The sequence below is a fragment of the Engraulis encrasicolus genome, chromosome 1, assembly GCF_034702125.1.
Source record: "Engraulis encrasicolus isolate BLACKSEA-1 chromosome 1, IST_EnEncr_1.0, whole genome shotgun sequence".
Taxonomy (NCBI): domain Eukaryota; kingdom Metazoa; phylum Chordata; class Actinopteri; order Clupeiformes; family Engraulidae; genus Engraulis; species Engraulis encrasicolus.
The window spans coordinates 28,147,057-28,165,211 of NC_085857.1; the positions used below are offsets into that span (position 1 = coordinate 28,147,057).

At 42.2% G+C, this 18,155-nt stretch overlaps 2 protein-coding genes across 2 annotated transcripts in view; both read right to left on the reverse strand.

Annotated features, from left to right (window-relative positions):
• LOC134456856 (zinc finger protein 84-like) overlaps positions 1-18,155 on the reverse strand; it is a 179,274-nt gene that overhangs the window by 95,701 nt on the left and 65,418 nt on the right. The gene's annotated exons all lie outside the window — the stretch shown is intronic.
• Positions 6,641-17,566, reverse strand: LOC134449595 (zinc finger protein 845-like). The gene is made up of 7 exons (XM_063199627.1): positions 17,348-17,566; positions 16,994-17,164; positions 16,144-16,205; positions 15,530-15,605; positions 12,603-12,758; positions 11,958-12,501; positions 6,641-11,407 (listed from the first exon to the last, which is right to left on the reverse strand). Exons 1-7 carry the CDS (start codon positions 17,348-17,350, stop codon positions 8,760-8,762), a joined length of 3,660 nt encoding a protein of 1,219 aa, XP_063055697.1. The 5' UTR covers positions 17,351-17,566; the 3' UTR covers positions 6,641-8,759.

Genomic DNA, 18,155 nt, shown 5'->3' on the forward strand with positions numbered 1-18,155 from the left:
AAAAAACTAAAAGGAGTTGGCACGTGTCCTTTTCACAGATCGGAGTCATGCTTGTGATCTCTCTAACAGTCTTTGAATGAAGTTTATAGGTAAAATTTTTCAGGCACAAATGGACCTCCGTGTGGGACATGCGCTGATCTCTTGAAAAATGCACTTTTCGAAAGACTGGGATTCTCCATAGAGCAGTCCCCCCAGGAAATCGCGATGTTGCGATCGCGTCGTTTTTCGCAACTTCAATGAATTCCCGCGAATTCTGCGCGAGAGCGCAACTTTAAGCAATCACCGCGATTTCCCGCAACTTTGAACACTTTGAACCAATCCATGTTGCGCTGACTTCACTGACGTCGACAAACTTCCTTTCAAAAAGGATAATACAATAAAAAATACGATAAAAAAGTAACCTAGCAATCAGTCCAAGCACTTTACTATGCATGTACAAAGTTGTCGGTGAGGGGGAAAAAACTAATAAATACGAATGTAGGAAACGCCATGTTCTCATTGCGCGTCTGCTCGCATGGTCACAGGAGGGAAAATGTATGACTACTAGTCTGGCATAACCAATAGGCCTACATTTTTAAAATGTGGTAGGCCTACATAAATATATAGCCTAATTAACACTTCATGACAGTCATCTAGGCTACATTACGCCAAGTATAGGGCTCCTACAACAAGATGTGTTTTCTTTTTTCTAAAGCGGTCCACCTGCTGGGCCACTTTGGTGTTTGACTTGTGCGCATACAGAAGGCAACATTTTCCCTCCGAATTGAGATGCGCAAATGCCTTGTCCACAACAAAGCAGTAATTTCCATCCTTCAGTGTGAATGCTGCGTGCGTGCCTGGCCGATATAGTAATCTCTTTTGCGCAAATTGGGCTATGGCTGGATCAGGGTTCACGTTAGCCGGCTGTGGCCGGACATTGGCCGTTTGCATGCATGAATGACCGGCAAAATAAAATGTGGCCGGACAAAATGTCCGACAAAAATGACTGCAATCAGTCAGTAAATAATATTAGCTCATTTTAAATAGGCCTACTTAACGTTACAAAAGACCAGTAGGCCTAATATGAAACTGAACAAAACTGAAAATATTTGTGAATAGCCTATGTAAATGAACTTGTCATAAGCAGCACGCAATATTGCTTGCGCTCTCGTCCCCACCGTCGTTGTCCCCAATCACGTTATGCTTATAATCACTTGACTCACGCTGGCTGCTGTGCTGTCGAGGAACGATTCTGTTTTGTTGTGGGCTATTTTTACCAATATATCAGTGAACACAACAAAGGGCATTGCATTTGCAAAACCGTTTCATGCCCTTTGATAAGTCAAGCCTAACAGTTTGGGACTCAATGGCATGCGCAGCATTGCATCACTTTCACTTTTACCTCTGCTGAAAAATGGTGGTGGATCTCTAAGTAGGCTACAGCCTACAGAGGGTCAAGTTAAACATTCCAGAGAACGATGGACTCGCCAGAAGTCCCATTGAAAGTGCATGCAGGGCTTTATAACTGTTTTCATCACCGGCCAAAACGTGTAGCCCATATGCATCGTTGACAGCTGAGACCTCCGTTCTGCAGGCGACGTGGTGTTTTATAGATAACAATGTTGTCGTCTTTTATATTCACAAGAGCACCAAAATTAATATAATTTCTGAGCATTATTCAGCAAGCACCCTTCACAAAAGGAAATCTGTGAACTCCATCCTCGTTACATTGAATGATGATCATCAGCCGGACGGCGCGGGAGAACAAAAAAAAAAAAACCTAGGCTATGCCTTCTTTCGAAAGCGACCCCTCTCTCTGCTTTTATTTGTGTTGCTTTTGACAAGCTTGAAAATTAAACGCCGACACAGGCAGGCTATGTGTAGCAGACGACTCACATTAACCAGGATTTCAGTCAGTTCCTGTCGCGCAGCCTCTTCAACTGGGTGGACATGCCCAATTCCGCCCGCCTACTTATAGTTAATTATGTATCCACTTTTTTTAAGTCAGGAATGGATATCGACATGATACGAAGTTTGTATGCTTACAATTTGAAACGGTGATGACATTTAAAACAGTCAAACGGCCATAAACAGCATTGTAATGAAGGGTGTCGTAATGGCAGCATGAAAGTGATCGAACTTTTCACGACGACATTCTGGCTAAAAACTCGCCCAGGCAGCTTCCCTGCTTTGCCTAAGAACCAAAATTATAATATAAAAATGGAAATAATATAAAAACACCAGAGGACTGGAATGTGGCAGTGTCCTTTACTTTCAAGCGTGGGGAAGCACATTAAAAATCGCAACAAAAATCGCACCTTTCACTTCATGCCGCAACAAAATCGCAACAACACAGTAAGAAGCTCCGCAACTTTTATCGCGATTTTCTGGAAATCCTCGTGCACCATCTGGCAATTCCGACCGCGATTTTTTGAGAAAATGCCCGCGATTTCCTGGTGGGACTGATAGAGCCAGGTCTGTTTTTTTACAAACCTGCCATTTAAAAAGTATTGGGAGTTGGGAGATGAAACTTTCACAATTTGGAGACTTCCCATAGAGCTCGCTAACAACGCGTCAACTAAACTTCTAGGTGAAAGTGTTGATGTTTTATGACCGAAAAAGCCTCCTACACTCTAATCTCTAGAGTGGCGGAACTGTCGTTCATGAAGGTTCCACCATGGTTTTGAATGGGGACCCAGGCTTTCACTAAATCGCCAAAAACGGGAAAACGACAAGAGACATGGACACGCTATAGCACAACAAATGATCTCCAAGCCGAGCCGGTCGTTTTAGTGTTTGAACGGTGTCTCTATCTCGAAAGGCCTAGGAGGAGATCCATTTTCTATGTTTACTGCCCCTGCACAAGACCAATAATAATAATAAACTAGAAATGCATTCTCACAGAAAATGCTGGAAGCGGGCTTGCCTTTTGGGGCAGAGATGAAACAAAGTACTATTGAGAAAACAAAGCTAAAAGAAATCTTGGAAAAACTCCATCCACCCAGTCAGAAGTTATGGGCCAAACAATTCAGCCATCTTGGATTCAGCCATCTTGAAAGTGTTGCAGCTCTGCGTTTTGGGGATATACTAAATGACATAGATGGTATTTTAAGTTGGCTAAGGAACACTGCATATGATATAATTTTGAAAATCAACATGGCTTCGAGCGGGATTAGAACTCACAACCTCCATATCTGTAATCCAACCCCTTTGCCATTGATATTAAATGACATACAATACATGATATTTGAAGTTGGCTAAGGAACACTGCATATGATATCATTTTGAAAATCAACATGGCTTCGACTGGGGTTCGAACCTCCAACCCCCATATCCCTAATTCAGCACATTTGCCATTCATACTAAATGACATACATGGCATTTTAAGTTGGCCAAGGAACACTGCATATGATATACTTTTGAAAATCAACATGGCTTTGACTGGGATTCGAACTCCCAACCTCCATATCTGTAATCCAGCACATTTGCCATGCATACTAAATGACATACATGGCACTTTAAGTTGGCCAAGGAACACTGCATATGATGTAATTTTGAAAATCAACATGGCTTTGACTGGGTTTCGAACCCCCAATCTCAATATCTGTAATTCAGCACATTTGCCATCCATACTAAATGATATACATGTATGGCATTTTAAGTCGGCCAAGGAACGCTGCATATGATATAATTTAGAAAATCAACATTGCTTCGTGTGGGTTTCGAACCCTCAACCTCCATATCTCTGATGCAGCAGCATGCATTACCACTAAGCCAAGCAGCTAATTGTCATGCATAGTCCAGCAAGACTATATTACATTGCATTGCAGAGCTCAACAATGGACTTCTAGAATGCTTGCTCGCACCTGCTCGTTAAGAATGGAATCTTGAGACAGTGACAGTTGAAATGGAATCCTTCACTGGCTGCACCTGTTGTGATTGACTGAAAGACAGTTAGTATTGAGCCTTTAACAGGGGAGAAAATGAGAATGAGTTTTTTGTCTTTACAACATCGTTGTAAAAAAACTAAAAGGAGTTGGCACGTGTCCTTTTCACAGATCGGAGTCATGCTTGTGATGTCTCTAACAGTCTTTGAATGAAGTTTATAGGTTAAAATTTTCAGGCACAAATGGACCTCCGTGTGGGACATGCGCTGATCTCTTGAAAAATGCACTTTTCCAAAGACTGGGATTCTCCATAGAGCCAGGTCTGTTTTTTTTACAAACCTGCCATTTAAAAAGTATTGGGAGTTGGGAGATGAAACTTTCACAATTTGGAGACATCCCATAGAGCTCGCTAACAACGCGTCAACTAAACTTCTAGGTGAAAGTGTTGATGTTTTATGACCGAAAAAGCCTCCTACACTCTAATCTCTAGAGTGGCGGAACCTTGGTTCATGGAGGTTCCACCACTGTTTCCAATGGGGACCCAAGCTTTCACAAAATCGCCAAAAACGGGAAAACGACAAGAGACACGGAAAAGCCTATTAATATACGCGATCTCCAAGCCGAGCCGGTCGTTTTAGTGTTTGAACGGTGTCTCTATCTCGAAAGGCCTAGGGGGAGATCCATTTTCTATTTTACTGCTGCCCTGCACAAGACCAAGCTATAATAAATAAGAAACAGGACTTAGAGATTACTATAAACGGGCCTTGCTCTGCAAGGGCCATGCTCTGCATGGTCCTTGCTCCGCAAGCCCGCTTAATAATAACTAAACAGGACTTAGAGATTACTATAATCGGGCCTTGCTCTGCAAGGGCCATGCTCTGCATGGTCCTTGCTCCGCAAGCCCGCTTAATAATAATAATAAGAAACAGGACTTAGAGATTACTATAATCGGGCCTTGCTCTGCAAGGGCCATGCTCTGCATGGTCCTTGCTCCGCAAGCCCGCTTAATAATAAAGAAACAGGACTTAGAGATTACTATAATCGGGCCTTGCTCTGCATGGTCCTTGCTCCGCAAGCCCGCTTAAAAACCTAGGCTTATACCTTCTTTCGAAAGCGACCCCTCCCTCTGCTTTTATTACCTTCGCCAAGACAAAGTCGGCGAAGGTTATGTTTTGGCCGCTGTGTATTTATTTATTTGTCATTATGTTTGTACTTCGTCTAACTCAGTCAAAACTAAGCCAATTTTTATGAAATTTGGTTGGATGATTGGTCATGACCCAAGGAAGAATCGATTAGTTTTTGGGAGTGATTGGGTCAAAGGTCAAAGGTCAAGGTCAAAATGTTTGTTTGTACTTCGTATAACTCAGACAGAACTGAGCCGATTTTTATGAAATTTAGTGGGATGATTGGTCATGACCCAAGGAACAATTGATTAGTTTTTTGGAGTGATTGGATCAAAGGTCAAAGGTCACGAAAAGGTCAAAAACTTAAATTGAGCCGATTTTTATGAAATTTAGTGGGATGATTGGTCATGACCCAAGGAACAATCTATTACTTGTTGGGAGTGATTGGGTCAAAGGTCAAAGGTCAAGGTCACGAAAAGGTCAAAAACGTAAATTGAGCCGATTTTTATGAAATTTAGTGGGATGATTGGTCATGACCCAAGGAACAATCGATTACTTTTTGGGAGTGATTGGGTCAAAGGTCAAGGTCACGAAAAGGTCAAAAACGTAAATTGAGCCAATTTTTATGAAATTTAGTGGGATGATTGGTCATGACCCAAGGAACAACCGATTACTTTTTGGGAGTGATTGGGTCAAAGGTCAAATTCAAGGTCACGAAAAGATAAAAAACGTTTTTCTTTGCCAAGCACTATATGCCAGAAGAATGTGTGCATGCTGAATTGAATAAGAGGTCAAGACTGGGCCAAAAATGTAATATTACGATATTCCGGTCTGATTTAAATGAAACTAACACCAAAATTTGGAGAATGTTATGCCCCACACTTTGAAGATGGCCAGAAAAAATATGTGGCGTAGGCGAAGGTTTGCGCTCTACCGAGTGCCCATTCTAGTTTGTGTTGCTTTTGACAAGCTTGAAAATTAAACGCCGACACAGGCAGGGTATGTGTAGCAGACGACACACATTAACCAGGATTTCAGTCACAAGAGGTCCTGTCACGCACCCTCTTCAACTGGGTGGACATGCCCAATTCCGCCCGCCTACTTATAGTTAATGACCACTGTTTAAATCAGGAATGGATATCGACATGATACGAAGTTTGTATGCTTACAATTTGAAACGGTGATGACATTTAAAACAGAGTCAAACGGACATAAACAGCATTGTAATGAAGGGTGTCGTAATGGCAGCATGAAAGAGATGGAACTTTTCACGACGACATTCTGGCTAAAAACTCGCCCTGGCCGCTTCCCTGCTTTGCTTAAGGACCAAAATTATAATATAAAAATGGAAATAATATAAAAACACCAGAGGACTGGAATGTGGCAGTGTCCTTTACTTTCAAGCGTGGGGAAACACATTAAAAATCGCAACAAAAATCGCACCTTTCACTTCATGCCGCAAAAAAATCACAACAACACAGTAAGAAGCTTCGCAACTTTTATCGCGATTTTCTGGAAATCCTCGTGCACCATCTGGCAATTCCGACCGCGATTTTTTGAGAAAATGCCCGCAATTTCCTGCTGGGACTGGTCTGGAAATAGAATGTGCAGTCTCCTCAATACATTTGCGTTCATTAAAGGGACACTGTGTGAGATTTTTAGTTGTTTATTTCCAGAATTCATGCTGCCCATTCACTAATGTCAACTTTTTCATGAATACTTACCACCAGCATCAAATTCTAAGTATTCACTGGAAAAAATGCACTTTTCATACATGAAAAGGGGGACCTTCTCCATGGTCCGCCATTTTGAATTTCCAAAAATGGCAATTTATAGCTACAAAAATGACTGTACTTGGACCATATTCGAAAATATTTGTTGCATTTGCCTCATTTACACCTCCTTCATTCTGATTACAACACATTACACATAAAAATGAATGTCAGACGGGCTAAAACACCTAATTCCTGCGGGGGTTACATAATTATGATTACAACTGTAATGCCAGCGTTGTACGTACGCCATTAATTTATTTTTAAGTTTACTTTTCACACCTCTGCTCTCAGGTCATTTATTCACCTTTCATCACTACTGGGCTGTACTGTCTTAAGATGCTCCATCCACCTCCCCATTTACTGGGGTGCTATTCACACTATGGAAGATTTACCAATACATATCGGAAAATCGATACGACCAGTAGGCCTACGGTACGGTTGCATCGATTTGCAAACGTCTGCATCGGTAAGAAACGCAAATAAAATCGAGATGCATCGTATCTTGACTGTCCGCATCGGTACAAACCGGATAATATCTCTTAAAACTTTTTAGAAACTGTCAATTTCAGGATATGTTCTCGTGCACAACGCACATCACCTTGCTCTGATTCAGACCGCCTTTCCTCTCGTGCGAGGAGGCGTGACCAAGCAAATAGTATTTTCCTTTGAGTCAGAGCGGCTGGTGACCAGCAATGTGGAGCACATTTTGTTGTCATATACAACAAGTTTTCTGGTCATCCGGTGACTTTTTACGTAAATGAAAGATTCTAGTGACCCTCTTCTGCGAGTCTGGAAGACGTGTGGAGAGAGTACTCGCTTCACTAGTTGAGTTGATATGTAGGGTAGGCTACCGCGCGGCACAAACAACAAGAGAAAGCTGTCTGCCAACATGTTGCCGTTTCCAAATGAAAGCAGCCTAAGCATAGTCAGCGCACGAGATTTAAAAAAAAAAAAAAACATAACCGTGTTGGAAAACGTTATGGAGCCTGTGCATTCGTTTTAAGTCCTTTGTTCATGCAGTAAAAAAGAAGTGAAGTCGCTAAGTTGGCATCATTGCTTAGGAGCCTGTTATATTTCGCTGGAGTGCAGATTGTCCATGAAGTTTAAAAACTCCAGTTGAAAAGTAAACTATTCCAACACTTCGCCTACGCACGTTATTTCCCCCTTCTGATATTAATCCCATTCCCAACATCTACTAAATTGTTCTAATTTGGATCAATTGTAGTTGTTCAGAGCTTACCTGTACATCATTACATGTCCACGTCAAATTGTCAATATTCCAACATGAGCAGAAGCTCTGTGGTTTTCCCATTTTTATTTAAAAGAGATAAACTGTAATTGGCATAGTATTCAGGTATATATTTTTTCATTTTCTCTGCTCAAAGCAATGTGCCCAAGCCAAAATGAGTTCTCACTACTTTCTGTATGTTTTCCAGTATAGGCCATCTCAAAACTTATATGCACAGCCAGGGTCGCTGTTAAGGCTTTAGGGGCCTAGGCATAACTGGTCAGGAGGCCCCCTCATAAGTAAATACTACTACTAGGCCTACTGCTACTACTAATAATAATGCTAAGTCCTGTATTCAAAATTACAGTATGCCTGAAAAATGATGGCCCTTTTGATACCTAACAAATATATGTTTTGAAATGTAATTAAATATTTTTTCATGATGTTTTTTAGTCAGTCTCAATTAAGGAGGCCACAATTTTGGGGGCAAAGTGATTGAGGCTCTACAAGCGCTCTGCTTATGCCTAACGGCAGCCTTGTGCACAGCCTTTAATATCAATTTAATATTTTAATCTGTTCTGTGCCGAATCGCACTGCATCGCATGGCATTATAATTGCATCGCGCCATATCGAACTGCATCGCAGTAGGTAGGAGAATCGTATCGCATCTCATCACTGGTAATTTCATGAATCGTGAATGTATCGTATCGTTGCCATCTGTATCGAGATGCGCATCATATTGCTTTGTTGATGAAGATTCCCATCCCTAATTCACACCCTGTGAACACTCATGTGATTTCAAAGCTTTAGCAGATTTAAAACTCTGCCCACATTGTTGACATTTGTGGAATTCAATGTTGTGCACTTTTTTCTGGTGCGTCTGCAGAGCCTGTGGGTAGGCGAATCTCTCCTCACAGACGGTGCACTGGTAGGGTTTCTCTCCAGTGTGAACTCTCTGGTGGGTCCGCAGTGCTTCAACACGATTGAAAGTCCTCCCACAAACAGAGCAAAGGTGAGGCTTTTCACCCGTGTGTATAACCTGGTGCCGTTTGAGATACATGTCTCTGGTGAACCTGAGCTCGCATGAAGAACACTTATAGGGCTTCTCTCCAGTATGGCTTCTTATGTGGAAGACTAGTTCTGTTTTTGTTCTGAAGCACTTGTTGCATTGCGTACAGGAAAATGACTTCTCTCCAGTGTGCATCAACTCATGTGTTTTAAGCTGGGCTTTCGTTTTCACTCTCAGCCCACACACCAGACACAAGAAAGGTTTGTGATCTGAATGACTTAATTCATGGCCGCGTAGACCTGTTGAGTTATAGAAAGTCTTGGAGCACTGAGTGCAGGCATAGGGTTTTTCTCCCTTATGTTTTCTGATATGTACTTTTAAGTGTGACGAAGTCGTGAAAGCCTTGGGGCAAAGCGAGCACTTGTGTGGTCTTTCCTTAGTATGAACTATCTGATGAGATATTAAAATGCCTTTATATTTGAAAGTTTTGTCACAGAGTTTGCAAGCATAAGGCCGGTCATCTGAGTGTATCCTCTTGTGTAGATTGAGATTCGCCCGACATGTAGCCAGTTTTCCACAGATGTCACATTGATGTGTTCCTTGTTGTGATCCATCTCTTTTCTGACTGACATGAGTATGTGGAGTTGGAAGAGTTTTCCCACACACATCACGTTCAGTGGACTTATCTCCTTCCATATGAACTATCTGATGAGATGTTAAATTGCCTTTATATTTGAAAGTTTTGTCACAGAGTTTGCAAGCATAAGGCCGGTCATCTGAGTGTATCCTCTTGTGTTGATTGAGATTCGCCCGACATGTAGCCAGTTTTCCACAGATGTCACATTGATGTGTTCCTTGATGTGATCCATCGCTTTTCTGACTGACATGAGTATGTGGAGTTGGAAGAGTTTTCCCACACACATCACGTTCAGTGGACTTATCTCCTTCCATATGCATTTCATCGGTTTCTGGGTCGTTATCACTGTCATCATCATCATTTTGATCACATTGATCATCATTGTCGTCCTCGTCGATTTGCATCTTTTTTCCTTTCGTAGGCATTCCATCGGTTTCTGGGTTGTAATCACTGTCGTCGTCATCATCATTATCATCATCATCATCACCCTCATCGCTGAAGTCCTCTTCAGTTTGAATCTTTGTTCCTTTTGTAGTCGTTCCATTGGTCTCCTGGTGATAATCTTCCTGGACGAGACCTTTTGGATTTTCATGTGGGGACTCACTGGGTGTGTTTTCATGTGGAGAGATGGTGGAGGTGTTTTCATGAGGTGCAGCAGTGGATTTGGATTTGTCTTTACATGTAGAGTCAGTGGATCCGTTTTCATGTGTAGAGTCAGTGGAGGAATGTGGCTTTTCACCTCTGTGCAGTTGTTTATGCCTGATGAGACTTGACTTTCGGGTAAACGTTTTTCCACATACCCAAGGAGGACTGCAAGTTATGTCGCAGTGTTTGCAGGCATAAGGCTTTTCACCAGTGTGCCGTCGTTTGTGAATAATAAGATTCCACTTATTTTTAAGTATTTTCCCACATACATCACATTCCCAAGGAGGACCTTTTCTTTCAGTCACCTTTTCAGCTGGTTTCCCCATTTTGGGCAGACCATGTGGCTCGTCTGAATGTGTTTTCTGGTGTTTGAAATAAGCACTGTAATGTCTGAAAGTTATGTCGCAGTGTTTGCAAGCATAAGGCTTTTCACCAGTGTGCCGTCGTTTGTGAATAATAAGATTCCGCTTATTTTTAAGTATTTTCCCACATACATCACATTCCCAAGGAGGACCTTTTCTTTCAGTTCCTTGTTTAGGTCTATCTGTGTGGACTTTTTTGTGACTGACATGAGTTTGTGGAGTTGGCAGAGTTTTCTCACATACATCATGTTCAATGGACTCATCGGTTCCTGGGTCGTAATCACTGTCGTCATCATCATCATCACCATCCTGATGACACTCATCGTCATCTTTGTCGCCATCATCATCATCGTCACCCTCATCGCTCACGTCCTCTATGGTTTGCTTTTTTCTTCCTTTAGAAGTCCTTCCATTTCTCTCCGGGTGATAATCTTTCTGAACAACACCTCGTGTAGTTTCATGAGGAGAATCATTGGGTGTATTTTCATGTGGAGAGTTGGTGGAAACGTTTCCATGTGGAGTGGCAGTGGAGGGCTTTCTTCTGGCATGCTTTCTTCTTAGGTGTTGAGCTAGCCAACTAAGATATGAAAATGTCTCTCCACATTCTGTACACTTGTGACATTTGGTGTCAATTCTTTTTTTCGCCTTGACTCTCATGCCTCCCCTGCTCTGCCTCTTCTGTTCCCCCTCAGGCTCGGCGATGCTCTCCTCGGCTGCAGACAACAGTTCTCCAGCCTTTGAGCAGATGTTGAATCCTTCATCTGAATGGAAAAAGGAAAAAACGTCTTTAAAGCAAGATTCTACAATGTTTGGAAATGTGCTCATTTCCCCATCTCCACTTCAGTTTAATAATTGAGTTTAACATTTCTGGTGTTCTTCCAAACATTCTCTGACTTTGGCTGGCAGCCCAACTTGTGCCAACTTCAGGTTAACATGCGTCATTGAGACGAATAGATGCAGCTAGCTGGTCCCTTTTGATTCAATGATACATGCTAGCTTGGAAATACGAGTTATGTAATCAGACTCAGAGAATGGCTACAGTAATGTGCAGCCTAGTTCGCACGCAGACCCTTGTGCATTTTCGGCCAACTTCACAACCATCTGCGTGAGAACCAGGTTAACAATAATAAGGAATGTTTCCTAAATCATGTATCTTTTTAACTTTTTTTGACATTTTGTTGTTTTTATTTACATGGACTTAAATAATGGTAAACTGTTCAAGTAGGTCAAGTATGACAGCCATGAGTATTAATACATTATTACCCCTGATATCTTTTTCATTTACCCCACATATCGCATGTGTGCACTTACTTTTCGGGCTGTAATCCACGTCGGCATCATCTTGATAACTTAGATCATCATCATCATTTTCACCGTCATCTCTGAGGTCCTCTGAGGTTCGCATCTTAAAAACTCCATCAGGCCCCAGCATGTCACGGCAGTCTTGTAGCTCCACTGACACCACACACAGTTTCAGTTGCTGTGGTGATGTCCGTGTATCATCACTTGGAGACAGTGGAACATCTTCTGGGTCATCTTCCAGTTGCTGTGATGATGTCAGCTTACCATCAACAGTAGACAATGGAACATCTGCTTGGTCATCCTCAAGTTTCAGTTCCTTCGATGATGTCCGTGTACCATCACCAGGAGACAGTGGAACATCTGCTGGGTCATCCTCAAGTTGTCGTGGTGATGTCCGTGTACCATCACCAGGAGACAGTGGAAGATCATCTGCCGGGTGTTCCTCCAGTTCCTGTGCTGATGTCAGCATGACGTCATCAGGAGGCATTGAAACATTTGCTGGGTCGTCCTCCGAGGTACAGGACAGGAAGATGTTTGGTGGGATCTCACATACCTAAAATGGCAACACGCAACTGTATTTGTTAGAAGATTTCTTTTGCAAACAAATACAAATACATACAAGACATATCAAGGATACAAAGGAAACGGTCCTACCTCAGCACCAATGCTAGTTTCCAGAGGAGGGCAGAACAGAGTGTTCTTTGATGCAACATCCTGTGATGTAACATCCTGGTCCTCCTGTGATGTTCCTGCTTCTGAGGAACCAGTCTCTGGCTCACAAGGATGACAGTCTGGGAGGGTAGTTGTTGTCTGTTAAAACACACACACACACACACACACACACACACACACACACACACACACACACACACACACACACACACACACACACACACACACACACACACACACACACACACACACACACACACACACACCCCTTTAACAATAATGAAGTTCCTGTATCTGAGGAACCAGGCTGGCTCACTGGGACGACAGGCTGATGGAACAGTTCCCTGTCTGCACACACAGCTCCACTGATACTGGTTCCTTGGCAAGTACACACTACAGGCTATTCAGATTACTGCCTGAAGAATTTAAGAGTGCCTTTCTATGGTGGGTTAAAACATAGGTATACTTGGAATAGAAAGCCCAAACGCAGCAAAAGAGGGTCGTCCAAATTACACAAACATTAATTTCTCATGAGTCAAGTCAATAAGAAATTCTGAATGCAATTTCTATCGTCACGCCCAGCCATGACAGCTTGGCTGGGGTTTGTATTTGTGAATCATCTGTCCTCTGTCTCCAGTCCTGCAGGGGGAGCTGTGGGCTGACATGACCCGGATTCCATCACAGGCCAATGGGTTGGGCTATAAAAGGAGGCCTTCCTGATACTCATGAACGGCCATCCGAGTAGCGAGTTTGTGAAACATAGAACGATATTGCGCCCTCCCGCCTTTCTCGTCTCCCTATTGCTCCCTTCTGACTGACGTTCATTTGACAGCGTGCACGACACCAACTTTAAATGTTGTACCTGAAGACCCCTGATTTTATCACGTTTCTTAAAGGGACAGTTTGGTCAATTTCAACATGCAGTTGTAATGCTCACACTACCCTGGACTTGTCAGTGCCTGAGAATTTTTTTTCTTCTTCTTCAGCCGTTTCCGAGATCCTGGTCATTGTAATGGGGGCAGCTCTTTGTTTACATTAAAAAAAAAACATTTTCATTTATTCCCAAAAACATCCAAAAGGTTATAAAACATCAGCAGACAACTAGCAAACAGCAGTACCTTTTGGGAAAATATTTGGAGTTGGCCTATGTTTCATTTTTTAAAAATGTAAACAAACGCTGCCCCCATTATAATTGCTCATATCTCGGAAAGGGCTGAGCCGAAAAATGTGGCATCACCAGGTACTGACAAGTCCAGGGTAGCGTGAGCAATACAACTGCATGTTGAAATTGGCCAAACTGTCCCTTTAAGTACCGTGAGTGAGAAGGACACATTGTTAACAGCAGCGTTATTGCAAAGGAGGCTAGTAGGCCTATAGTAAGTGTATGAAACATTAAGCGCAGTTAGAGTTTTGTAATAGACAACGGCCAGCAATTATTGGAAAGTATTGTACAATTTCATTTTATGTAGGCAACATAATCGTAACTGCAGTAAGCTCCCGTGTTAATAGCCAACAAATATTATTTTATTTTATTATGGTTTGGCTCATCTCTTGAAACAGACACTTGGCTACATGCACAAACAAAAGCAGGCCTACTGATGCAATACAATGATGTTTCGAACCATTTCATTTCATTTGCATTATCCAAACCTTAAGGTAAGGTGTCCATTGAGTCCATGACACAAATGGCACCAGCATTACAACGGTAATAGGCTAATAGCTGTAAGTCCACAAGACACCAAACTAGCCTAGTGTTTGATGGCCGCTGTCTATTACAAAACTCTGCACCAGCGAGCGCGAGGACAGGATTCGGTGGCCGAGTGAATGGTCTAAATACCGACGTAATGTTTGTTTAGTGTTTCATACACTTACTATAGCATCCTTTGCAATAACGCTGCTGTTTACAACGAGTCCTTCTCACTGTGATAAAACCAGGGGTCTTCAGGTACGGCATTTAAAGTCGTGCGCTGTCATATTAAAGCCAGTCAGAGGGGAGCAATGGGTAGCCGCTGTGGCCAATAGGAGACGAGAAAGGCGGGAGGGCGCAATATCGTTCTATGTTTCGCAAACTTGCATCCCGGTGCTTGGCTTGTAAATGTGCGTTACGCCCCTTTATGGGTGAAAGCAAACCGAATGTCTCATCAACTTACATGCTACATCGGCATGAACACAGTCCATGATTCAGCCACGGCTGTTAGGCTATATTATTTGAACAGCCGGCAACACAACACGGTTTCGGCATGTTGCGCGTGAACAACGCTAGTCTACAGGTCTGTATCTTTCGTTTATTAAACCCCAACATCACCAATTGATTTGCATGGGCTGTTTCCCCCCACAAATGGGCGTAACGCACATGGAAAATGTCACGCCGTTCATGAGTATTGCTCTGTCCCTCTCTCATCTACTCTGGGCTCACTCGTCGTGCAGACCGTATGGTCAAGGCCGACGGCAGCCTCGCTCCAGCACCACAACACTCACTTACCGATACACCCCTTGGTTGGTTCATGTTACTGATATTTCATGTTTTGTAAATAAACGTTTGTTTTAGTAAAATGAAAAAAAAAAATGTTTTAAATCGGCGCAGTCTCCCTTTATGTTACTGCCACTCACAACCCAGTGGTCGTGACACTATTTACTAAATAAATCAGGAAATCATTTTATATTGAGCCATCTCCTGCATCATAACCGTCTGACTCTCACCATGTTGGTGTGAAAGGACTGTTTTTTTTCCCCATGCATTCTCTGTAGCCTCAGTTCTGCCAGCGAACAGACAGTTGGTGTGACATTGAATAAAACTTCTATTGCCAATGATGTCTTGCATCGTATCACAAGGTCACGAGCAAAAGGAGAGGACAGGAGGAACTAGATTGAGATGGACTCAATGAGTAAATAACTGACAGGCAGCCTACCAATGCAGTGATGTCATTTCCTCCTCCACACTGGCACTGCCAGCCTCTCTGTCCAATTACGTCGTCACGGTACTTCCTGTGGAGAGGGTCACAGCAAACAGAGGGTAGAATATCCTGACAAGAAATGTTTACCTTGTGAATCACAATGGCTATTCTTCATTAATTACTGCATTAGTGATATAGAGTTCATGCAGAACATAAAAAGCATACAGCAACTGAAATATTAGCACTACACTGAACACACCGCCAAACAAGATGCTGGAAATTCAATGCTACACAGAGTATTATTTTACACAGATTCCATAGACCCAAAAAAGGACTATTTCTCTCATTCGGGCAGAATGTTTTTTGTCATTGCACCATTCAATGGCATGGTTTTCTACCTTGTAGTTTTCCTTGGACTCACTCACTTGAACAAACATAGGCTTGACACATTATAATCTTAAAAATCCAAGAGTACGCAGACCTTTTTTAAAGAGTTATGAACACTTAAAAGATGTCATTGTGACTGCTGTTTGGAAATCTGTGTTGGCAAAGTACATCAAAAACATGGAAGGACCCCATTTATCTGACTGTGGATGGTGGAGTGGAGAGGACTGAGTGTCTGTACTGACCGTCTGCGCTGCTCCAGCTGTTGCTGCAGTGTCTGCACCTCATCCCTCAGTGCTCTGATCACCTGTTAGGGGCGATGAGAAGAGACAGGAAGGGTCAGGATTGCAACTCAAGATAACTAAAAGCCATTGATGGACGACTTGAATTCAGGAACTACACTCTAGTATTATATTAGAGATTATCCATTTCCCAAAATGAATCGTGCTTCATATGATAATAAAACTCAAGTGTGACATGCAGGATTATACCGGTTTAACGCACAGACTAGATAATATCAGCCAGGTGCCCCTGATTGGTCAAAAGGGGGAAAACAATTTTGCTGAATCGTAGATTCTGTATTGAAAAAATACATATCTTGCTAATACTCATCTCTATTGGCAGGCTTATTTTATAGTTCGGAATTTTGACACGGTTTATGCAATTTTGTCTTTTTTGTTTGTTTGTTTCAGAGGGGGGGCTATCACAATCTATAGCCAAGGGGCCATCTTGATCAAACCCTGGCCCCTGGTGATATGGGGGGCGCTGATATGTTTTTCAGAACGTAAACTGTCCACTGCATGACAGAAAGCCTATGATAGGATGAACCTTTATGGTCTCTTTTAGACAGGTGACTTTTTTTTGTGGGTCAGCGCAATAGACAACACACAAGGACAACATAAGCCATGACAGCTTGGCTGGGGTTTGTATAAAGCAAGAATATGCATACAGAAAAAAGTGAACAGTTACAGCCATTACTCACACGCCACCATTCGCATTAAATTAGCCCCCGAGAATCTGTCAAGGCAACCCACAACACTTCTAATGCAACATTATAAAAATTACATTGCTTCACAGTCAAGGAAGGTCTCTCACCTCGTTCGCCTGAGTGAGTTTGTTGTCTTTCTCCTCAAGCCTCTTCTGGAGATCTTCTACCTGCAGTCTCAGGGTCTGGCACAACTCTACTTCATCAGCCTGTAACTTCTGCAAATGAACTTCATTTTCCTGTAACGTCGACTCGAAGACCCACGTACTACAGTCCGGATTCTGCAAGCAAATTACACACAGTCAGCCTCGAAAGGTAATACATATTTCAGAGGGCTACTCCAACTGTATACGTGCGTAATGACGCATACATTTATTGCCATCACCAAACAGTCGGTATCCCATAAGAGTGATAATAAAGAAATGTTGGACATTGGAAGTTCTCGTGATTGCCACACAACTTACCATGCTTGCAGCAGTCACCAGCGGTCTCTGTCTGACCGTACGACTACAGCATAGCGTTGGATACTTGCACGTTTCTTTTGACAGTCATCTCTTCTATGCAATAGACGGGTTTTGCACCATCAAAAGATACATAAAGACTGCGGTTGCAGTTATCATAGGCTACTAGAAAGTCTGGGGATATGCGTCCCACCGACTTCTTCGACTGTATTTTTTCAAGTAAGAACTGACGAAACCACATAGTATGACGTACTTATAGCAAGGTGCTGCCCCCATGCGGTTTGGGGTCAATGAGGGTCCACGGACAAACTGAAATAGACAAGAACACAGGAGGTCTAACATCTGTTGCAAAAAATACCAATTATTTAATATAATGTCTATAACATAATATAAAATATCATATAAACGTATTAATTGCAACATGTTGCCTATTTGAGAATGATCACTATTAGGAATTATCACTAACTTCTTGTGTCAATAATTGGGAAAGTTACTCAAAAACTGTAATGTACTGTAACTGTAACCTACTGTTAATCAAGAGTAATTACCAAAGAGGTCAACATGTGGTAATAACTTTTTCACCTCCCATACAGGAGGTGTTTTTGGCAGCATACAGACTAAAAACTACCAGGTTCAGAATAGCTTCTTTCTGCTACAACACTGAATACCACTAAAATCCAGGTCATTGTAATGCAATTGTAACTTAAGTTATTTAGCATTTTAACGAAGTAAATTTTAACGAAGTAAATATTACAGATTTTTTTTTGCCATGTAATGCCTTACATTACTTTCCTGGTGAACCAGTAGCCTG